This window comes from Entelurus aequoreus, linkage group LG20 (assembly GCF_033978785.1).
Source record: "Entelurus aequoreus isolate RoL-2023_Sb linkage group LG20, RoL_Eaeq_v1.1, whole genome shotgun sequence".
NCBI classification, from domain to species: Eukaryota; Metazoa; Chordata; class Actinopteri; order Syngnathiformes; family Syngnathidae; genus Entelurus; species Entelurus aequoreus.
Window position 1 is genome coordinate 16242200 of NC_084750.1, and position 25802 is coordinate 16268001.

Consider the following 25802-nt stretch of genomic DNA (forward strand, 5'->3'; position numbering starts at 1 on the left):
AGAGGTGGCGTACAATCTTTCGCCAGAGCGTACTAAGACACTGCAAGAGGTTGAGTCCAAATTTAATTCTGTCTCTGTTTGATTCTTTGCTTCTTGTCTTGTTTAATAGATGTCATCAGTGTTTGAACCTGACAGTCATCCCAAATCAAATTAAGTCAAAAATAATGAATTTATTTTACTCATATATATCCAACATCATACAGGATGTTTCTCCGGAATGCACATTGTGTCATATTGGAAAAATAGTCATTTGTTTTTGATTGTCCTTCCTCCCACTTGTTTTGGACTGAACTTACATTTGTCCTGTTTAGTACTTACAATTACATTTTCTAGTTAAACAATGAAATGGTTTTGTTGTTACATTACAAACCTAATCAAGAGTTGGAAAATGCAATCAAACTCAGACTTAGACTAACTTTAATGATCCACAAGGGAAATTGTTCCACACAGTTGCTCAGTTACAAAGGATGGAAAGGATAATGCAGGTATAAAGTAGACAAAAAAAGTACCATAGTAGCAATATAAAATATAACATATATGTAATATTTACATATTATATATACAGTATATAATATATACTGATTTGTTATATATTATATTATAATATATACAATATATAACAAATCCCAATGACCATGTACAATATTACAGTCTATGTAACAGCTGCAGCAACAACAAAAAAAAGGCAGCATAAAATAGAGAGTATGTCTTTTAGGTAAATGTTGTATTTATTCATTCATTTTTTATTTATCTCCTTCATTGATGTGTATCTTTGATTGATAGACAATTATACCTCAATTATTCAATTATACATTTACACACCAACGCCTGAGAAGGAGCAGGATGAAGAAAAATCTTATATTTTCCTGCTCCCTTCAAAATAATACGTAGTCTTACTTAATGACATCACATAAACCAACAATACATCCAAATATAATGAAAACAAACAAAAAAGTGCAAAACTTCATGAAGTACAAACCGAACAACAACAAAAAAAGTAATATACACCTCACGGGATGATACAAAAATACAAAACCAGGCAAAAAATAATTAAAATAATAAATATAAAGCAAAATGTAAACACTTATGGCTGTCCATATGATCTTATTGTTCTGTCTTTATATATTTTTTTCAATTGGAATATATTTTTAAAGTATTTTATCTCATTGTAAACCAAATATGTTTTTTGTTTTATTCTGAATTTAAAAAATAATGTACAACTCACTAATAATGACAAAGGAAAACAAAAAGGCTATGATATCTCCCACATTCTAAAAACGAACACCATTAAAAAATGTTCTAACGCCTGATACTTTTATTTGCTTTTATTTTATTTTAGCGTTATCCCTTGCACATGTTTTGTTTATTTTGTTTCTCATTTATTCATTATCTCATTCGTGTGTTACAACTTCCTGTCTAAGTACAAAATAAAGCCACAGACCCTCGAGCTCTGATTTTGGCCACGCCCACATTCACGTTTCGCGCGAAACATCCGACTGTACTATCTGTGCGAGAAGGAGGGGGTGCGGCGGCGAACAACTTATTTTATAACCGAAAAATCTCTTTTTTTTGCCTCAAATAAATGGTGTGTTTAATAATATATATATTAAGTAAATATGTTTAAAATATTAATACAACGGGTGTTGCATTACTCGTACACAAAACAAAAAAAGGTAAAAGGAGACACCCCCCTACGCTTACAGTCAATCCCCTCACCCATGGTAATGTTTAAATCCTTTCCGACTCGCTTCTCTCCCGAGTAAAAAGCTCTTTTTGCTGCTCAAATTCGCCTCCAAACGCAGATAAAATGGCGCTCGAGTCGAAGGTAATACATTTTAAGTGCTTACTTGTTGTCATATTTACCACCTCCTTGTTGGAAACAACAACTCTTCGGTGACGAGTTCGAAACTTCGCCTTTAAAAAAAAACCAACACGTTGAAACTAGCTGGTTGGCTCTTAAGATAAAGTGTTCGTTTCACACATGTTTTAGTTTTAAATGGGTACGTGGAATGATTGACGTGTGAAAAAAGCTCATTAAACTGTGACGTCACTTTCACCAGGCTTTGTTAGGCCCTAACTGCCACTTCATTAGGTACACCCGTTCACCCTCGGGCCCCTTTTCCAGGTGTACCTAATGAAGTGTCCTGCCTGTGCATGCATAATAATAATAATAATACTATAAGATATTCCCTTTTGAATTACTCCATGAAGCTATTGAAAGTTAAAAACACAATCATACTGTAAAAGCTAAATATGTTTCCCCCCCAAAATAAGACTTCTTGTATCATATTCCCCTGGAGAACATCTGTGTTTTTGAGATGTTTAATCACAAAGCTATTGAAAGTTAATATTTCTATAACATAAGCAACATTTTTTTCCCCCCAAAAGTAAGACTGCTAGTATATTCAACAAAACATCTGTGTGGCTTGTGTTTTGACACTTTGTTTATTCACAAAGCTATTGAAACTACAAAAAAAAAAAATATTCCCCCCTCCAAAGAAAGAAAAAAAAAAAAATACCAGGTTAAGCATATTAAACTATACACCTTTTTTATGTGGCGTGTGTTTTTCAGACGTTATGTTTGAGCATAAAGCTATTGGAAATAAAAAAATATTGCCAAAAAATCAGAAAAAAATGTTTTCCCCCAAAATAAGTGTAGTATATTCAACTAGACACCATCTGTGTCATGTTTTTTTATAGGTTATGTTTGATCATAAAACTGTTGAAAATTTAAAATATTTTCTACTGTTTTCCCCAAAATAATACTTATTGTCCATTGACAACTGTGTTATGTGTTCTTTGAGACATTGTTTTATCATAAAGCTATTGAAAATTACAAATAATAAAAAAAAATCAACAACCTATGTTTTTCCAAAAAGGGACAAGCGGTAGAAAATGGACGGATGGAACTCTTGGAGTATATTCAACAAAACATCTGTGTGGCTTGTGTTTTGACACTTTGTTTATTCACAAAGCTATTGAGAATACAAAAATATATATATTTCCCCCCCTAAAAAAAAATAAAAAAAAGGTTAAGCATATTAAACTATACACCTTTTTTATGTGGCATGTGTTTTTCAGATGTTATGTTTGATCATAAAGCTATTGGAAATAAAAAAATATTGCATAAAAAATTGTTTTCCCCCAAAATAAGTGGTGTATATTTAACTAGACACCATCTGTGTCATGTGTTTTTTTATACGTTATGTTTGATCATAAAACTGTTGAAAATTGAAAATATTTTCAACTGTTTTCCCCAAAATAATACTTATTGTCTATTGACAACTGTTATGTTATTTGAGACATTGTTTGATCATAAAGCTATTGAAAATTACAAATAATTTAAAAAAAATCAGCAACATGTTTTTCCAAAATAAGTCTTGGAGTATATTCAACAAAACATCTGTCTGGCTTGTGTTTTGACACTTTGTTTATTCACAAAGCTATTGAAAATACAAAAATATATATATTCCCCCCGCCCCTAAGAAAAATAAATACAAAATACCAGGTTAAGCATATTAAACTATACACCTTTTTTCATGTGGCGTGTGTTTTTGAGACGTTATGTTTGATCATAAAGCTATTGAAAATAAAAAAATATTGCAGAAAAAATGGTTTCCCCCCAAAATAAGTGGTGTAGTATATTCAACTAGACACCATCTGTGTCATTTGTTTTTATACGTTAAGTTTGATGATAAAACTGTCTAAAATGGAAAATATTTTCAACTGTTTTCCCCAAAATAATACTTATTGTCTATTGACAACTGTGTTATGTGTTCTTTGAGACATTGTTTGATCATAAAGCTATTGAAAATTACAAATAATAAAATAAAAAAAATCAGCAACATATGTTTTTTCAAAATAAGTCTTGGAGTATATTCAACAAAACATCTGTGTCATGTGTTTTTGAGACGTTATTTTTTTATCATAAAGCTATTGAAAATCAACAAGTATTGTTAAAAATAAGCATATGATATTTTATCCCCAATATAAGACGTATTGTTTATTCATCTGTGTTATGTTTGATCATAAAGCTATTAGAAATAAATATTTCTAAAAAAATAAGCAAAATATATGTTTTTCCAAAATAAGACTTTGAGTATATTCAACACGATATTTGTGTGGCATGTGGTTTTGAGATGTTATGTTTGATCATAAACCTATTGAAAATTAACAATATTTCCAGAAAAAATAAGTTTATTTTCTCCCCAAAATAAGACTTTTTGTTTATTCAACTTGACACCATCTGTGTTATGTGCTTTTGAGACGTTATGTTTGATCATAAAGCTATTGAAAATAAATATTTCTAAAAAAAAAAAGCAAAATGTATATTTTTCTAAAATGAGACTTGTAGTATATTCAACAAAAAACATATAATGTGAGACATTATGTTCATACAAAGTCATTTAAAATAAAATAATATATTTCTGAATTTTTCTTCCCCAAAATAAGAAGTGTAGTATATTCAACGAGACACCATCTATGGGTCTTGTGGTTTTTGAGACGTTATGTTTGATCATAAAGCTACAGAAAATTCAAAATGTTTCTAAAAAAATAAGCGTATAATATTTTATCCCCAAAATAAGACGTATTGTTTATTTAACTAGACACCATATATGTGTTATCATGTGATTTTGAGACGTTATGTTGGATCATAAAGCTACAGAAAATTCAAAATGTTTCTAAAAAATAAGCATATTATATTTTATCCCCAAAATAAGACGTATTGTTTGTTAAACTAGACACCATCTATGTGTTATGTGCGTTTGAGACGTTATGTTGGATTATGAAGCTATTAAAAAATTAAGATTTCTTAAAAGTATGCAAAATATACTTTTCTAAAATAAGACTTCAGGTACATTCAACAAAAACTATCAGGCATTTATTTTTAAAACAGTATGTTAATACAAAGCAATAAAAAAAAAAAAAAAAATCTGAAAAAAATGTGTGTGTTTTTTTTAACCAGATGTGAATGAAGTATGTTCAATGAGACACCATCTATGGGTCTTGTGGTTTTGGAGATGTAATGTTTGATCATAAAAGCTATTGAAAATTTAAATATTTCTGAAATATCTGTAAATTCTTTATATTTTACCTACAGTACAGGCCAAAAGTTTGGACACACCTTCTCATTCGATGTGTTTTCTTTATTTTCATGACTATTTACATTGTAGATCAGGGGTCACCAACGCGGTGCCCGCGGGCACCAGGTAGCCCGTAAGGACCAGATGAGTCGCCCGCTGGCCTGTTCTAAAAATAGCTCAAATAGCAGCACTTACCAGTGAGATGCCTCTATTTTTTAAATTTTTATTTATTTACTAGCAAGCTGGTCTCGCTTTTCCCGACATTTTTAATTCTAGGAGAGACAAAACACAAATAGAATTTGAAAATCCAAGAAAATATTTTAAAGACTTGGTCTTCACTTGTTTAAATAAATTAATTACTTTTTTTACTTTGCTTCTTATAACTTTCAGAAAGACAATTTTAGAGAAAAAATACAACCTTAAAAATGATTTAGGATTTTTAAACACATATACCTTTTTACCTTTTGAATTCCTTCCTCTTCTTTCCTGCCAATTTAAATCAATGTTCAAGTAAATTTATTTTTTTTATTGTAAAGAATAATAAATACATTTTAATTTAATTCCTCATTTTAGCTTCTGTTTTTTCGACGAAGAATATTTGTGAAATATTTCTTCAAACTTATGATTAAAATTCAAAAAAAATATTCTAGCAAATCTAGAAAATCTGTAGAATCAAATTTAAATCTTATTCCAAAGTCTTTTGAATTTCTTTTAAAATTTTGTTCTGGAAATCTAGGAGAAATAATGATTTGTCTTTGTTAGAAATATAGCTGTCCAATTTGTTATATATTCTAACCAAAGTGCAGATTGGATTTTAACCTATTTCAAATATGTCATCAAAATTCTAAAAGTAATCTTAATCAGGAAAAATTCCTAATGATGTTCCATAAATTATTTTTTAATTTTTTTGAAAAAGATTCGAATTAGCTAGTTTTTCTCTTCTTTTTTTTCGGTTCAATTTTGGAATTTTAAAGAGTCGAAATTGAAGATAAACTATGTTTCAAAATTTAATTGTCATTTTTTTCGTGTTTTCTCCTCTTTTAAACCGTTCAATTAAGTGTAAATATCATTAATAATAACATAGAGTTAAAGGTAAATTGAGGAAATTGGCTATTTCTGGCAATTTATTGAAGTGTGTATCAAACTGGTAGCCCTTCGCATTAATCAGTACCCAAGAAGTAGCTCTTGCTTTCAAAAAGGTTGGTGACCCCTGGTGTAGATTGTCACATCAAAACTATGAATGAACACATGTGGAGTTATGTACTTAACAAAAGAAGTGAAATAACATGTTTTATATTCTAGTTTCTTCAAAAAACCCTTTGCTCTGATTACTGCTTTGCACACTCTTGGCATTCTCTCCATGAGCTTCAAGCACACCTGTGAAGTGAAAACCATTTCAGGTGACTACCTCTTGAAGCTCATGGAGAGAATGCCAAGAGTGTGCGAAAAAGTAATCAGCGCAAAGGGTGGCTATTTTGAAGAAACTAGAATATGAAACATGTTTTCGGTTATTTCACCGTTTTTTTTTGTTAAGTACATAACTCCACATGTGTTCATTCATAGTTTTGATGTGACAATCTACAATGTAAATAGTCATGAAAATAAAGAAACACATTGAATGAGAAGGTGTGTTCTACGCCATCCTTGTCTTTAATGTTGCACTTGCTGACTCAGACTGCCCAGGGACCAGACATTTCAGAAAATGCAGACTACATGCATGGTCTTGTATAACCAAGGGTGTACTGTATTTTTGTCTCCAGGCGCTGCGATTTAAGTCCAAATTCATAACTGCAGAGCTGGCTCGTCTGTTCAGCCAATCGGACAGCGAGGAAGAGTTTGAAGGATTCAGCGAAGAAGAGGAAAGCGTGGACAGGAAGCGTTTTGCCAAACCTTTTAAGACCAAGGTACGATTCCAATATCTGCTCTGAAAACATGACAATTGTTACACTCACTGTTATTAAAAAGTATAGATTTAGAATCAGGAATTGTGTAGTTAATTAAAAGTACCCGTTTTGTGTAGATAAGATAAAAGTGAGCAGAAAACATGGAAAGCAATACAAAGATGTTAAGAACTTTCTTCGGTCACATTGTCAAGGTTCAAACACTGTTGACATCTATTAAACAAGACAAGAAGCAAGGAATTAAACAGAGACAGGATTCAATTTGGCTCAATGAGGAGAAATGTCAGGGCTGTACTCTTTGCACAGTCTTCCACCACGCCTCCTCTTTTATTTGGACTTTCCCTGATTACATGGCAACAGCTGTTTCTAAGAGGAGAGGGGGTCGTAAACAGCCGTCGCCCTTGGTCACAAAACAGTTCAAAGAAAAGATGCCCGGAGCGTGCGTCAGGTCCTGCTTCCTCTCCGCTTTGTGGGATCTCGGGTCAAGACAAGATCTTCCTGTGGATCACAATAGATCAAAGACCCCTTCCTGTCGCTTCCCATCGTACACAGTGGAGTTTTACAAGCCTTCTGCTTGGTAAGATCAAAGACAGCTTTTGTCCTCTCGCCTGGAACTCATGGCAACACAACGTTTTGTGATCACTTAGATCTTACTTACCAACCCTCCCGTTTTTAGCGAGAGAATCCCGGTATTCAGCGCCTCTCCCGACAACCTCCCGGTATTCAGCCGGAGCTGGAGGCCACGCCCCTCCAGCTCAATGCGGACCTGAGCGGGGACAGCCGTTCTTACGTCCGCTTTCCCACAATATAAACAGCTTGCCTGCCCAATGACGTCATAACATCTACGGCTTTTAGAGAGTGCACAACAAGGAGAGCGAGTTCTTGGTTTCTTATGTGGGTTTATTGTTAGGCAGTTTCATTAACGTCCTCCCAGCCGGGTACCAACACACAACAACAGCAGTCACGTTTAGTCTACCGTAAAGCAGTTCGTCTGCAGTAAACAGCAATGTTGTGACACTCTTAAACAGGACAATACTGCCATCTACTGGATAGCCTGGCAGAACACTGAAATTCAGGTATTTTATTTATATGTATAATAAAATAAAATAAAAATAAAAAAAAATATATAGCTAGAATTCACTGAAAGTCAAGTATTTCATACATATATACATATATATATATATTATATATATATATATATTATTTATATATATGAAATACTTGATTTGGTGAATTCTAGCTGTAAATATACTCTCTTCTTAGCCACGCCCCCCCGACCACGCCCCCCCCCACCCCCCACCCACCTCCGATATCGGAGGTCTCAAGGTTGGCAAGTATGACTTAGATACAATTATTCTGACATTTGTTTTTTTTCCTCCCAAGACTGTGGAGTTTACTGCCATCTAGTGTTGGGAGTTGTAACGACATGTCACCTTCATAACAGTCCCGTTCCTAACATTTCTAAGTGTGTGTATGGAAACAGTGGATCGCGTCTCTGTGACAAGAACTTTAGAGGCACACCGTCCCAGAATTGTTGCTCATATTCGTGTTTCCCAAAGGCGGAGTCCGAGGATGAGAGCGATGTGGACACAGGTTTCTACTCTGACGACGAAGTCCCACTCCTGACCAAGAGGAGAAGTCTTTTAGTGGCGCTCAGGTATGTCAACAAATATTTCACACTGCCTTTGTTTTGCAGCGCTGTTTTCAATTATTGACCAAACACACATTATGCTCATTATATTATATTATTTTACTCTCTGCTTTTGAAGCTTTTTTCTTGCCATGATTATTTTTGCTTGTGTGCGTGCGTGAATATCCATGCGATGACCTTCAATCAGGTAATACTAGGGGTGTAACGGTACACAACATTTTCGGTTCGGTACGTACCTCGGTTTAGAGGTCACGGTTTCGGTTCATTTTCGGTACAGTAAGAAAACAACAAAATATAAATTTTTTGGTTATTTATTTACCAAATTTGCAAAATCTTCCTCCAAAAATATTTTTCTTAGTGGAATATTTGATGTGAAGTAATGGGAACCTTGGATAGGTCAATAATTCACAATAACAATGTTATGGTAATATTATGTTTTGAGCAATGACAGTTTGAAAGGAAAAAAAAACAGCTTTGTTTTATTAGTCAACATTGCAACTTTTTCTAAATTACATTTAACCTTTAAGCTTTTTTATTTCACTTTTGTTATGTTTTTGTTTATTTTAATAGTATTTTTAGGCCTTTAAAACATTAGCTGTGGGCCGCAAATGGCCTCCGGGGCACACTTTTGACACCCCTGCTATAGATAATAAAAAATCAAATGTGATAAATCTATGGATAAAAAGCAGAGCCTGGCGACGCATGCGCGTTTATCATAACTCTCTCTGTCTCTCTGTCTCTGCCCCTCCCTCACCAATGCTGCTGCACGCACAATTGGTTTTGTTTTTAACCCCTTCTTAACCCTGGACGTACATTGAAAATACACGCAACCCTAACTCAAAATGCCGGACATTTTGAGGCATTTAAGAAACTCCGCCGCAAAAGAGGACATGTCCGGTGAAAAGAGGACGTATGGTCAGTCTATCCTAGCCCGTTAGCTGCTAGCATGCCGTGTGTTGTGCCTCGGTGTGCATTGTTTACACAACGTGCGTTACGCTACTTCATATGTCCGTGTGGAAACTCGTTCGGTACACCTCCGACCGGAACCCCCGTACCGAAACGGTTCAATACAAATACACGTACCGTTACACTCCTATAGAATACAGTGTAAAATCACAATGTTTACGTTTTAAACCTCTCTAAATTGTACACTAAATCCATGTTAATTATCATATTTGTACAGGTATTTTACCCTCTGTACAATCAATAATTCCCCCAAAAACACAAAGTTTGATCTACGTAGAGATGTCCGATAATGGCTTTTTTGCCGATATCCGATATTCCGATATTGTCCAACTCTTAATTACCGATTCCGCTATCAACCGATACCGATATATACAGTGGTGGAATTAACACATTATTATGCCTACTTTTGTTGTGATGCCCCGCTGGATGCATTAAACAATGTAACAAGGTTTTCCAAAATAAATCAACTCAAGTTATGGAAAAAAAATGCCAACATGGCACTGCCATATTTATTATTGAAGTCACAAAGTGCGTTATTTTTTTAAACATGCCTCAAAACAGCAGCTTGGAATTCGGGACATGGAGGTTGAGGTGGGCGGGGTTAAGGTGGGGGTTGCGGGGATGTATATTGTAGCGTCCCGGAAGAGTTAGTGCTGCAAGGAGTTCTGGGTATTTGTTCTGTTGTGTTACGGTGCGGATGTTCTCCCGAAATGTGTTGTCATTCTTGTTTGGTGTGGGTTCACAGTGTGGCGCATATTTGTAACAGTGTTAAAGTTGTTTATACGGCCACCCTCAGTGTGACCTGTATGGCTGTTGACCAAGTATGACTTGCATTCACTTGTGTGTGTGAAAAGCCGTAGATATTATGTGACTGGGCCGGCATGCAAAGGCAGTGCCTTTAAGGTTTATTGGTGCTCTGTACTTCTCCCTACGTCCGTGTACACAGCGCCGTTTTAAAAAGTCATACATTTTACTTTTTGAAACCGATACCGATCATTCCCGATATTACATTTTAAAGCATTTATCGGCCGATAATATCGGACATCTCTAGTTGTACGGTATACATGTACTAGTATAGTATCGTGGTACTAATAAATCAAAAACGATACTATACTCTGTTTGAAATGTAGCGGTTTGCCATATTTTATTTTACGGGCATGACGGCGCATCGTCGTGACATTGCTGGTTTTACCAGCAGAGGAGCATGTTCGGCAGCGCACACACACAGAGTACTTACAAGCACACACAATGTGTAGACAGAAAAGGGAGAACGGACGCATTTTGGCTTAAAAACTGAAGATAAAGGTGAGGTTATAACACTGAAACACCCTCAGGAAGAGGTGCTTTAAGACATGGCTAGCTAGCTAGCGGCTAACGTCCATCCACAGTCTGCAGTGTTTTAGCTACTTCTAAATCACTAATCCTAATAAAGTAATTAGTAGTAGTCAATACTACTATGATTACTTTGATATTTTTTATCGTCACAAAATCTTTTTTCTTTTTCTTTTTAAATTTATTTTATATTCATAAACTCGGTAAATATGTCCCTGGACACATGAGGACTTTGAATATGACCAACGTATGATCCTGTAACTACTTGGTATCGGATCGATACCTAAATTTGTGGAATCAGCCAAAACTAATAGAAAGTATCCAAACAACAGAATAATAAGTGATTATTACATTTTAACAGAAGTGTAGATAGAACATATTAAAACAGAAAATAAGCAGATATTAACCGTACATGAACAAGTTTACTTACTAGTAAAAGACAAGTTGTCTAGTATGTTCACTTTTTTATTTAAGCACTAAATTGCAATAATAAACATATATTTCATGTACCCTAAGATTTTTTGTTCAAATAAAGCCAATAATGCCATTTTTTGTGGTCCCCTTTTATTTAGAAAAGTATCGAAATACACTTTGGTACCGGTATCAAAATATTGGTATCGAGACAACCCTAATTTGAGCTCTTCAATACATGTTTATTAGCAAACAGAATAATTCTGCACTGAGCCATCTGCCGCTACACAGCCAGTTGGGGGCGCTGTTCTGCAAGTGGCAGTTTTTTTTCCAACAATGCTGTTAGTTTATTTAAAGATAAACTGGGGAACCTCAATTTTTTTTAACTGATTTGGATCTTGAACAGGGTTGATTAATAGTAAAATTTGTATTTGAAGCAAATTTCTCCCTAATAAACAATGTAAGCATTAATAATGGCTTATGTTAGTAAATGTTTGTACATTTTGAACATACTATAAAGGGCTGTACAGTATGGTGTATCAAACAAGCATAACAGGGAGGTAATGGATCAACTGTCAAGTTACGAAAAAAGCCAAAACCAAAACAACTTACCTGATCTGTAGTCGACACGCGCACAGTTTGAAATCATAAAACTCCTTAACTTTTACAGCCAGGTCGATTAGGATTAAAAAATCACATCGATTACATTGTGCATGTTACAAACTACACATCACTTGTCCATTGCTTTCTTTGGACTCCTAATGAGCTAGCAAAACTAGAAAAATGGGGGGGTAAACACTTAAAACGCACACAAATGATCACGTAGCACAAGAGCTAAGTGATCATGCATGTTTGTGCAGCATTAAATTAACTCTGTCACAGCAGCTGATGGACGCTGTATTGAGAAAATAAAAGCAACGTCAAATAGTTTTTCTCCTTCGCTGTATACTTTTAGTGTGGGGACAAGTGTCTCCAATATTGTCCACACCTGTCTCCCTCTAAACACAGCAGTGCGCTCTTAACCGCACGGCGGGAAGCGAGGGGAAATGACGTTAAACCAAGCGCTTGGCTCCGTTTACTCCGAGGGGAAATCTCCGGTGCAAAGTCCGTGTAGTTAGTCCTCCGTGATCATCAATGTTTCCTCACCTCATTAACTCTGTCACAGCAGCTGATGGACGCTGTATTGAGAAAATGAAAGCAACATCAAATAGTTTTTCTCCTTCGCTGTATACTTTTAGTGTGGGGACAAGTGTCTCCAATATTGTCCACACCTGTCTCCATCTAAACATAGCAGTGCGCTCTTAAACACACGGCAGGAAGCGAGGTAAAATGACGTTAAACCAAGCGCTTGGCTCCGTTTATGCCGAGGGGAAATCTCCGGAGCAAAGTCCGTGTAGTTAATCATCAAGCCAAATGATGCTAGTGCGCATCCGCCTGACTTTGTGTTGCCTAAAATGCCTTAATAGTGAAGTGTGAAGTGAATTATATTTATATAGCGCTTTTTCTCTAGTGACTCAAAGCGCTTTACATAGTGAAACCCAATATCTAAGTTACATTTTGAAACCAGTGTGGGTGGCACTGGGAGCAGGTGGGTAAAGTGTCTTGCCCAAGGACACGACGGCAGTGACTCGGATGTCGGAAGCGGGGAATCGAACCTGGAACCCTCAAGTTGCTGGCACGGCCACTCTACCAACCGAGCTATACCGCCATTATAATAAATGACGGGGTTTCGGTAATTAAAAAATTAGACGGTACTAATAACCGGCAGGAATTTTATTGCGAACTATCATTATATCGTTATTATTGTTACATCACTCGTCCATTAACAAGTAAAACGTTTTTTAGGGCATTACGGCAAGTGACGAGGGCGGTCACGGTAGTTGCCGCGGTTAAATCCGAGCCCTGGATGTAACGTTGCGCTTTAATCATTAAAGGCCTACTGAAATGAATTTTTTTTATGTAAACGGGGATAGCAGATCCATTCTATGTGTCATACTTGATCATTTCGCGATATTGCCATATTTTTGCTGAAAGGATTTAGTAGAGAACAACGATGATAAAGTTCGCAACTTTTGCTCGCTGATAAAAAAAAAGCCTTGCCCCTACCGGAAGTAGCGTGACGTCACAAGCTGGAGTGCTGCTCACATTTCCCCATTGTTTACACCAGCAGCGAGAGAGATTCGGACCGAGAAAGCGACGATTACCTCATTAATTTGAGCGAGGATGAAAGATTTGTGGATGAGGAAAGTGAGAGTGAAGGACTATAGTGCAGTGCAGGACGTATCTTTTTTCGCTCTGACCGTAACTTGGGTACAAGCTGGCTCATTGGACTCCACACTTTCTCCTTTTTCTATTGTGGATCACGGATTTGTATTTTAAACCACCTCGGATACTATATCCTCTTGAAAATGAGAGTCGAGAACGCGAAATGGACATTCACAGTGACTTTTATCCCCACGACAATACATCGGCGAAGCACTTTAGCTACGGAGCTAACGTGATAGCATCGGGCTCAAATGCAGGTAGAAACAAAAGAAATAAGCCCCTGACTGGAAGGATAGACAGAAGATCAACAATACTATTAAACCATGGACATGTAACTACACGGTTAATGCTTTCCAGCTTGGCGAAGCTTAACAATACTGTTGCTAATGACGCCATTGTAGCTAACTTAGCAACGGGACCTCATAGAGCTATGATAAAAACATTAGCGCTCCACCTACGCCAGCCAGCCCTCATCTGCTCATCAACACCCGTGCTCACCTGCGTTCCAGCGATCGACGGCGCGACGAAGGACTTCACCCGATCATCCGTGCGGTCGGCGGCTAGCGTCGGCTAGCGCGTCTGCTATCCAAGTCAAAGTCCTCCTGGTTGTGTTGCTGGAGCCAGCCGCTAATACACCGATCCCACCTACAACTTTCTTCTTTGCAGTCTCCATTGTTCATTAAACAAATTGCAAAAGATTCACCAACACAGATGTCCAGAATACTGTGGAAGTTTGAGATGAAAACAGAGCTTTTTTGTATTGGATTCAAAGGTGTACCAATACTTCCGTTTAACTAGTGACGTCACGCGCATACGTCATCATACAAAGACGTTTTCAACCGGAAGTTTAGCGGGAAATTTAAAATGTCACTTTATAAGTTAACCCGGCCGTATTGGCATGTGTTGCAATGTTAAGATTTCATCGTTGATATATAAACTATCAGACTGCGTGGTCGCTAGTAGTGGCTTTCAGTAGGCATTTAAACACTTCAATCAATTCGCCTTCTCAGATTTCCACGCAAACAGTCGTCCACGCCCAAACAAGAGCCAAAAAACAAAAGCGTCAAAAAGCCGGCGCAAGAAACCCTGGCGCAGAGGATGAGACAGAGGCTGAAGAAGGAGGATAAACACAAAGAAGAAGAGAAGGAACCGGAGGAGGAGAAGGGAGAAGATGAGGTGTTGTACCAGAGCCTAAGGAAACGTGATAAAAACATCCGGGAGAACAAGGCCATGGTTAGTCGCACTGTTACTTACTATAATCACCATAAACATGGTAATCATCCACCTGTCTTCCAGCTGGCTAAGCTGTTTGCTGACCTCAGCACTATGGCGGACCTGACGCTGCCCACCGACCCTCAGGTGAGCACTGGCACACGCTCAAACTCTGGCCAGCGTTTTGTTAACGGCTGTCCTCCTCTACTCCGTGCAGAAGAAGAAGCGCTCCCCGGTGAAAGCCACGCCACGCAAGCGCAAGTCCGAAGTGGAGAACGGGTCGGAGAGGAGGAACCCGTCCCGTAAGGCCCGCCCTCCCGAGAACTTTGCTGTGGACCAAGAGTGTGAGCCGTCGCCCCGCGGAGGCCCCAAGGCCGTGGACCTCAGGAGACTTGTGGAGGTACAGTATGTTGTGCTGAGCTACACCACCTACACTCACGTGTGTGTGTGTGTGTATGTGTGTGTATATATATACATATGTATGTGTGTGTTCATTATAAGACTTATATAAAACTTTTAAAGTCATTTTGATAGTAGGCTAATATAACTAATATAGACACATCATGTGTTGCCTTCATTATAAGACTTATAAAGTCATTTAGATAGCCGGCTAATATAGCTAATATAGACACTTACATCATGTGTTGCCTTCATTATAACACTTAAATAAGCCTGCAACAGTCATTTTGATAGTAGGCTATTATAGCTAATATAGACACTTACATCATGTGTTGCCTTCATTATAACACTTAAATAAGCCTGCGACAGTCATATTGATAGTAGGCTATTGTAGCTAATATAGACACTTACATCATGTGTTGTTTTCATTATAACACTTAAATAAGCCTGCGACAGTCATATTGATAGTAGGCTATTATAGCTAATATAGACACTTACATCATGTGTTGTTTTCATTATAACACTTAAATAAGCCTGCGACAGTCATTTTGATAGTAGGCTATTATAGCTAATATAGACACATCATGTGTTGTTTTCATTATAAGACTTATATAAGACTTTTAAAGTCATTTTGATAGGCTAATATAACTAATATAGACACTTACATCATGTGTTGCCTTCATTATAACACTTATATAAGACTTTTAAAGTAATTTTGATAGTAGGCTATTATAGCTAATAGACACTTACACCATCATGTGTTGCCTTCATTATAAGACTTTTAAAATCATTTTGATAGTAGGCTATTATAGCTAATATAGACACTTACATCATGTGTTGCCTTCATTATAAGACTTATATAAGACTTTTAAAGTCATTTTGATAGTAGGCTATTATAGCTAATAGACACTTACACCATCATGTGTTGCCTTCATTATAAGACTTATATAAGACTTTTAAAATCATTTTGATAGTAGGCTATTATAGCTAATATAGACACTTACATCAGGTGTTGCCTTCATTATAAGACTTATATAAGACTTTTAAAGTAATTTAGATAGAAGACTAATATAGCTAATATAGACACTTGCCGTCATGTGTTGCCTTCATTATAACACTTAAATAAGCCTGCGACACACAGTCATTTTGATAGTAGGCTATAATAGCTATTATAGACACTTACATCAGGTGTTGCCTTCATTATAAGACTTATATAAGACTTTTAAATCATTTTGATAGTAGGCTATTATAGCTAATAGACACTTATGTCATGTGTTGCCTTCATTATAAGACTTATATAAGACTTTTAAAATCATTTTGATAGTAGGCTATTATAGCTAATAGACACTTATGTCATGTGTTGCCTTCATTATAAGACTTATATAAGACTTTTAAAGTCATTTTGATAGTAGGCTATTATAGCTAATATAGACACTTACGTCATGTGTTGCCTTCATTATAACACTTATATAAGACTTTTAAAGTCATTTACATAGAAGACTAATATAGCTAATATAGACACTTACGGTCATGTGTTGCCTTCATTATAACACTTAAATAAGCCTGCGACACTCAGTCATTTTGATAGTAGGCTATTATAGCTATTATAGACACTTACATCATGTGTTGCCTTCATTATAAGACTTATATAAGACTTTTAAAATCATTTTGATAGTAGGCTATTATAGCTAATACACACTTATGTTATGTGTTGCCTTCATTATAACACTTATATAAGACTTTTAAAGTCATTTTGATAGTAGGCTATTATAGCTAATAGACACTTACACCGTCATGTGTTGCCTTCATTATAAGACTTTTAAAATCATTTTGATAGTAGGCTATTATAGCTAATAGACACTTATGTCATGTGTTGCCTTCATTATAAGACTTATATAAGACTTTTAAAGTCATTTTGATAGTAGGCTATTATAGCTAATAGACACTTACACCGTCATGTGTTGCCTTCATTATAAGACTTTTAAAGTAATGTTGATAGTAGGCTAATATAGATAATATAGACACTTACATCATGTGTTGCCTTCATTATAACACTTATATAAGACTTTTAAAGTCATTTTGATAGTAGGCTATTATAGCTAATAGACACTTATGTCATGTGTTGCCTTCATTATAAGACTTATATAAGACTTTTAAAGTAATTTGGATAGTAGGCTATTATAGCTAATATAGACACTTACGTCATGTGTTGCCTTCATTATAACACTTATATAAGACTTTTAAAGTCATTTAGATAGAAGACTAATATAGCTAATATAGACACTTGCGGTCATGTGTTTCCTTCATTATAACACTTAAATAAGCCTGCGACACTACGTCATTTTGATAGTAGGCTATAATAGCTAATATAGACACTTACGGTCATGTGTTGCCTTCATTATAACACTTAAATAAACCTGCGACACTCAGTAATTTTGATAGTAGGCTATAACAGCTAATATAGACACTTACGTCACGTGTTGCCTTCATAATTTTTGCGGCTCCAGACAGTTTTTTTGTTGTATTTTTTGGTCCAGTATGGCTCTTTAAATGTTTTGGGTTGCTGACCCCTGTCTGAATAGATCACCCATTAATAGTACAAAGTATTTTACAGTTTGCAAGCACTAATCAGCACTTATTTGGGTCTTGGTAGATCAGGCCCATCCTGTATATGATCTCCTCCTCCTCCTAATGGCTTGTCTTTGTGTCTTGATAGGTGGACAACGAGCTTGCTGGCAGCAAACCCAAAAAGAGAAGGAGCCACCGACGCAGTCAATATGAGTACAAGACCGTTGATGACATCACTAAGGAAGACCTGGACAACATAGCGTGCCGCAGCAAGGACAAGATCTGGGACAAAGAGACCGTGAGTGGCCAGCACAAAGTTGTGTAGTTACGTGCAGGTGGTGGCAATGTCCTCACTATGTGTGTGTGTGTGTTGTCCTTCAGGGAAGCTCGTGCCACCAGTGCAGACAGAAAACTCTGGACACCAAGACCGTGTGCCGCAGCGGCTTCTGCTCGGCGGGCAAAGGGCAGTTCTGCGGGCCGTGCCTCAAGAACCGTTACGGCGAGGACGTACGCACCGTGTTGCTCGACCCGGTCAGTAACAACAAGTGTCGGGCAGTCAAAACCACGTACAATAGTCGGGGTGTAGATGGGAAAACAAATTATTTGTGTAGATGTGTTCAATTGTAACACGTTTAACCAAAAGTGCATCCAGAAAGTATTCACAGCGCTTTGTTTTTGTTCAGTTTCGGTTCATTTTCAGTTTATTTGGAACATGCATACTAGGGGTGTGGGAAAAAATCAATTCGAATCGCGATTCTCACGTTGTGCGATTCAGAATCGATTCTCATTTAAAAAAAATCGATTTATTTATTTATTTATTTATTTTGAATTAATTAATTAATTTTTTTAAATTAATAAATCCAACAAAACAATACACGGCAATACCATAACAATGCAATCCAATTCCCAAACCAAACCCGACCCAGCAACACTCAGAAGTGCAATAAACAGAGCAATTGAGAGGAGACACAAACACCACACAGAACAAACCAAAAGTAGTGAAATAAAAATGAGTATTATCAACAACAGTATCAATATTAGTTACAATTTCAACATAGCAGTGATTAAAAATCCCTCATTGACATTATCAAAATTTAAAAAAAGAACAATAGTGTGACAGTGGCTTACACTTGCATCGCATCTCATAAGCTTGACAACACACTGTGTCCAATATTTTCACAAAGATAAAATAAGTCATATTTTTGGTTCATTTAATAGTTAAAACAAATTTACATTATTGCAATCAGTTGATAAAACATTGTCCTTTACAATTATAAATAGAGATGTCCGCTAATATCGGCCTGCCGATATTATCGGCCGATAAATGCTTTAAAATGTAATATCGGAAATTATCGGTATTAGTTTTTTTATTATCAGTATCGTTTTTTTGTTGTTTTTTTTTTTTTTTTTTAATTAAATCAACATAAAAAACACAAGATACACTTACAATTAGTGCACCAACCCAAAAAAACTCCCTCCCCCATTTACACTCATTCACACAAAAGGGTTGTTTCTTTCTGTTATTAATATTCTGGTTCCTACATTATATATCAATATATATCAATACAGTCTGCAAGGGATACAGTCCGTAAGCACACATGATTGTGCGTGCTGCTGCTCCACTAATAGTACTAACCTTTAACAGTTAATTTTACTCATTTTCATTCATTAATAGTTTCTTTGTACCGGTAACTGTTTTTATATTGTTTTACTTTCTTTTGTATTCAAGAAAATGTTTTTAATTTATTTATCTTATTTTATTTTATTTAAAAAAAACAACCTTATCTTCACCATACCTGGTTGTCCAAATTAGGCATAATAATGTGTTAATTCCACGACTGTATATATCGGTATCGGTTGATATCGGTATCTGTAATTAAAGAGTTGGACAATATCGGAATATCGGATATTGGCAAAAAGCCATTATCGGACATCCCTAATTATAAAAGCTTTTTACAAAAATCTACTACTCTGCTTGCATGTCAGCAGACTGGGGTAGATCCTGCTGGAATCTATGTATTCCATGAATAGACAATCCATTGGAATCGGGAAAAAATCGTTTTTGAAACGAGAATCGTGTTGAATTGAAAAAAAAATTTGATTTTGAATGGAATCGTGACCCAAAGAATCGATATCGAATCGTGGGACACCCAAAGATTCGCAGCCCTAATGCATACGATACAATGTAATGCATCACATATTTCCAGTTGTTTCAGTACAGCACGTCCGAAAAGGAGTAGGAAGAAGCAGAGCTTATTTAATCCTACCCCTTTTCATACCATAGCCATTGTATCCCATTCCTTGTTCGGGCCGGAATTTTGCCAATCATTCACAATCCCTCTGAACAAGAACACGTGTATTTTATTTTTTTTTAAATTCTGATTTGTAATAATCGGCTTGTTGAAGGTGGCTAGAAATGAAGTTACTTAAAAAGACATGTTTCAAAGGGCCAATTTATTTTGGGCCAGAACAAATTGACGAAACTATTTTAAATAGCTGCAACATAACATACATAAGTAACAAACCGCATAATAACATGTCACAACATAGCTGTAAACCTGGCTTCACCCAAGGAAGGCACACATGACATGATTATACACCACCGTTCAAAAGTTTGGGGTCACCCAAACAATTTAGTGGAATAGCCTTAATTTCTAAGAACAAGAATAGACTGTCGAGTTTCAGATGAAAGTTCTCTTTTTCTGGCCATTTTGAGCGTTTAATTGACCCCACAAATGTGATGCTCCAGAAACTCAATCTGCTCAAAGGAAGGTCAGTTTTGTAGCTTCCGTAACGAGCTAAAGTGTTTTCAGATGTGTGAACATGATTGCACAAGGGTTTTCTAATCATCAATTAGCCTTCTGAGCCAATGAGCAAACACATTGTACCATTAGAACTAGAGATGTCCAATAATATCGGCCTGCCGATATTATCGGCCGATATATGCGTTAAAATGTAATATCGGAAATTATCGGTATCGTTTTTTTTATTATCGGTATCGTTTTTTTTTGTTTTTTTTAAATAAAATCAACATAAAAAACACAAGATACACTTACAATTAGTGCACCAACCCAAAAAACCTCCCTCCCCCCATTTACACTCATTCACACAAAAGGGTTGTTTCTTTCTGTTATTAATATTCTGGTTCCTACATTATATATCAATATATATCAATACAGTCTGCAAGGGATACAGTCCGTAACCACACATGATTGTGTGTGCTGCTGGTCCACTAATAGTACTAACCTTTAACAGTTAATTTTACTAATTTTCATTCATTACTAGTTTCTATGTAACTGTTTTTATATTGTTGTACTTTCTTTTTTATTCAAGAAAATGTTTTTCATTTATTTATCTTATTTTACTATTTTTTTTAAAAAGTACCTTAACTTCACCATACCTGGTTGTCCAAATTAGGCATAATAATGTGTTAATTCCACGACTGCATATATCGGTTGATATTGGTATCGGTTGATATCGGTATCGGTAATTAAAGAGTTGGACAATATTGGAATATCGGATATCGGCAAAAAGCCATTATCGGACATCCCTAATTAGAACACTGGAGTGATAGTTGCTGGAAATGGGCCTCTATACACCTATGTAGATATTGCACCAAAAACCAGACATTAGCAGCTAGAATAGTCATTTACCACATTAGCAATGTATAGAGTGTATTTCTTTAAATTTAAGACTAGTTTAAAGTTATCTTCATTGAAAAGTACAGTGCTTTTCCTTCAAAAATAAGGACATTTCAATGTGACCCCAAACTTTTGAACGGTAGTGTATGTCATGTCACTATATAGAGCACACATACTACTATACACACGCCTAACCAGGCATTTTTTTCTCTCAAGGAATTGTGAAATAAAATCATGTCTTCAGGAGATGGACACTGTACTGAAGCCCAGAACACTCTACGCATTTCCCCAGTTTTAGTGTAGAAAAAAGGAAAGATTGGCCTGGCCCACTAGGATCCCTCTTTATGTTTGTGAACTTTATAGTCTATACATTTAGAGTGATGTGATAATCAAACACTCTACAAGTCTAGAATGAAAGAGTATATAAGAGAATTGACAGAGTGTGTGTACCTTCAGTGATGAATGATGAGCAGAGGCAGAGTTTGGAGTGTTTTCTTTCTTTCCATGTTTATGTAACAGAGCAGTGAATAAATAAATAATATACCACAGTATGTAAACAAATATTAAATACATAATCTTTTTATCTAAAAAAAAAAAGGGTTCAAGATGTTGATCATAATTATTGTTCTGTACACTTGTAGTTTGAACAGTCTCTTAAAGTGAATCATATTGCTGCTTTGTTGGATTTCTTTGCTTAATCCATTCCATCATTTAATTCCACATACTGATATACTAAAGGTTTTAAGTGTTGTACGCGCATACAAATGTTTTAAATGACATTTTTCTCCAAGATTATATTTCTCCTCTTTAGTTGAGAAGAATTGTTGTACATTCTTGGCTAGCAGGTTATAGTTTGCTTTGTACATCATTTTAGCTGTTTGCTAATGCACCAAATCGTTGCATTTCAATATTTTTAGTCCAATAAATAAAGGGTTTGTATGTTCTCTATATTCATAACTATTTATTATTCTAATTGATTTGTTTTGTAACACCGTTGGTGAATGAAGCGCACAGTTGTACTTGTTTCTCCATATTTCTACACATTTTTGTATTTTATGTTGCAGCCTTATTCCAAAATTGAATAAAATCGTATTCATCCTCAAAATTCTACAGACAACACCCCATAATGACAATGTGAAGAAAAAAAAAGTTGAATTACAAATGTAATAACATTTTAAAAATCACATAATTATCAGGAAGAGGTGCTTTAAGACATGGCTAGCAGCTAACATCCATTCGCAGTCTGCAGTGTTTTAGCTACTTCTGAATCACTAATCCTCGTCTCCATGGCGACAAATAAAGTACGTTTCTTACAAGTATCATTATCACTGCAGGACGAGGAATAGCTAAACATGCTTCATTACACACCGTAGGAGGATACAATAGCTCACTGGTGTCACAATGTAAACAAATGGATCTACACCTGACATCCACTGTAATGATACCAAGTACAAGAGCGTATCTAGTCGATACTACTATGATTACGTGGATATTTTTTATCGTCACAAAATTTTCGAATTCATATTATGTTTATAAAGTCAGTAAATACGTCCCTGGACACATGAGGACTTTGAATATGACCAATGTATGATCCTGTAACTAGAGCTACATCGCCCCCTGGTGTCTGTTACCGTCACCTCCTCTCCGAACCATAACACGCCATTGGTGGATCGATACCTAACATCCACTGTAATGATATCAAGTACAGGGACGTATCTAGTCGATACTTCTATGATTACGTCGATATTTTTTGGCATCACAACATCTTCTTTCATTTTTTAAAAATGTATATTATGTTTATAAAGTCAGGAAATACGTCCCTGGACACATGAGGACTTTGAATATGACCAATGTATGATCCTGTAACTACTTGGTATCGGATCGATACCTAAATGTGTGGTATCATCCAAAACTAGGGATGTCCGATAATGGCTTTTTGCCGATATCCGATATTCCGATATTGTCCAACTCTTTAATTACCGATACCGATATCAACCGATATATGCAGTCGTGGAATTAACACATTATTATGCCTAATTTGGACAACCAGGTATGGTGAAGATAAGGTACTTTTTAAAAAAAATAATAAAATAAGATAACTAAATTAAAAACATTTTCTTGAATAAAAAAGAAAGTAAAACAATATAAAAACAGTTACATAGAAACTAGTAATGAATGAAAATGAGTAAAATTAACTGTTAAAGGTTAGTATTATTAGTGGACCAGCAGCACGCACAATCATGTGTGCTTACGGACTGTATCCCTTGCAGACTGTATTGATATATATTGATATATAATGTAGGAACCAGAATATTGATAACAGAAAGAAATGGGGGGTGGGAGGTTTTTTGGGTTGGTGCACTAATTGTAAGTGTATCTTGTGTTTTTTATGTTGATTTAATAAAAAAACAAAAAAACAAAAAACAAACCTGATACAGATAATAAAAAAACCGATACCAATAATTTCCGATATTACATTTTAATGCATTTATCGGCCGATATCGGCAGGCCAATATTATCGGACATCCCTATCCAAAACTAATGTAAAGTATCAAAACAGAAGAATAAGTGATTATTACATTTGAACAGAAGTGTAGATAGAACATGTTAAAACAGAAAATAAGCAGATATTAACAGTAAATGAACAATTAGATTAATAATCAATTTTTACAGGTTGTCCTTTATAATGTGTACAAAATAATAGGTGTATAAATGACACAATATGTTACTGCATACGTCAGCAGACTAATTAGGAGTCTTTGTTTGTTTACTTACTACTAAAAGACAAGTTGTCTAGTATGTTCACTATTTTATTTAAGGACTAAATTGCATTAATAAACATATGTTTCATGTACCCTAAGATTCTGTTGTTAAAATAAAGTCAATAATGAAATTTTTTGTGGTCCCCTTTATTTAGAGAAGTATCGAAATTCATTTTGACCAAAATATTGGTATCGGGACAACCCTAGTTTGAGGACTATGAGGCTGTAACAAAACAAAAAGTGTAAAAAGGAAGTGTTTGCATGACTTCCTGGATGCACAGCAACACAACTCAAGGGTGACGGTGCTGCTAAATCTTATTTTGGTGAGGCAGAAAAATAACCCCAACCCATCCCCCCCACCTCTCTCACAGACATGGTCGTGCCCCCTTTGCAGAGGGGTGTGCAACTGCAGCCTGTGTCGTAAAAAGGAGGGTCGCTGTGCAACTGGCATCTTGGTAGGGCTGGCCCGCTACAACGGCCATGATAATGTCCATGAATATCTGGAGAGGTATGTCCTTCATCTTATTCCACCTCCTCTCACATGAACAATGACAATTAGTCACACATTTTCATTTCGGAATGGAATTATTATTGGAGTAAAGGACTGATATCTTTTTTCTTTTTTTTTTGTCTCCATGGCAGCATTCAGAAGGAACTCCAGTAAAGTGCGGGTCATACACCATCACACCGTTGATACCTGCTCATGACTGTTTTATACACATTTATATTGTAGCACGATCACTGTGATAGTTTCTAATTTTTTTATTTTTTATTTTTTATATTTTTTTATACGTAAGAGAAAGCGCAAAATCGTTTTGAAATAAGAAAAAGCTGAAATTGTTTAACTAATAATTATGTACTTTGTCACTTATAAAACAAATCTGACACTATCTGTTTAGCATTTAAAAAAAAAAAAAAAAAATACAGTACAGGCCAAAAGTTAGGACACACCTTCTCCTCATTCAATGTGTTTTCTTTATTTTCATGACTATTTACATTGTAGATTGTCACATCAAAACTATGAATGAACACATGTGCAGTTATGTACTTAACAAAAAAAAGGTGAAATAACTGAAAACATGTTTTATATTCTAGTTTCTTCAAAATAGCCACCCTTTGCTCTGATGACTGCTTTGCACACTCTTGGCATTCTCTCCATGAGCTTCAAGAGGTAGTCACCTGAAATGGTTTTCACTTCACAGGTGTGCTTGAAGCTCATGGAGAGAATGCCAAGAGTGTGCAAAGCAGTCAGCAGAGCAAAGGGTGGCTATTTTGAAGAAACTAGAACACAAAACATGTTTTCAGTTATTTCATCTTTTTTTGTTAAGTACATAACTCCACATCACAACATTCACTTTTTCCCTCGACAACATCACTGACTACTACTCACTGCCAACAAACATAATAAAACATCACTTACTGTACAATGTCTTCTCTCACTAGGATGCCAACTGATAGAATGTTATATACAGTACGGGCCAAAAGTTTGGACACACCTTCTCATTCAATGTGTTTTCTTTATTTTCATGACTATTTACATTGTAGATTGTCACATCCAAACTATGAATGAACACATGTGGAGTTATGTACTTAACAAAAAAAAGTGAAAT

General features: G+C 35.6%; 1 protein-coding gene across 1 annotated transcript; it reads left to right on the top strand.

Moving 5' to 3' along the window:
* Positions 1 to 1709: 1709 nt before the first annotated feature.
* Positions 1710 to 25155, top strand: LOC133635960 (cell division cycle-associated 7-like protein). The gene is made up of 10 exons (XM_062029478.1): positions 1710 to 1825; positions 6845 to 6988; positions 8545 to 8642; positions 14621 to 14843; positions 14907 to 14969; positions 15040 to 15222; positions 17938 to 18087; positions 18171 to 18320; positions 24564 to 24700; positions 24835 to 25155. The coding sequence occupies exons 1-10, from the start codon at positions 1808 to 1810 to the stop codon at positions 24854 to 24856; spliced, it is 1188 nt and encodes a 395-aa protein (XP_061885462.1). The 5' UTR covers positions 1710 to 1807; the 3' UTR covers positions 24857 to 25155.
* The last annotated feature ends 647 nt before the right edge of the window (positions 25156 to 25802 follow it).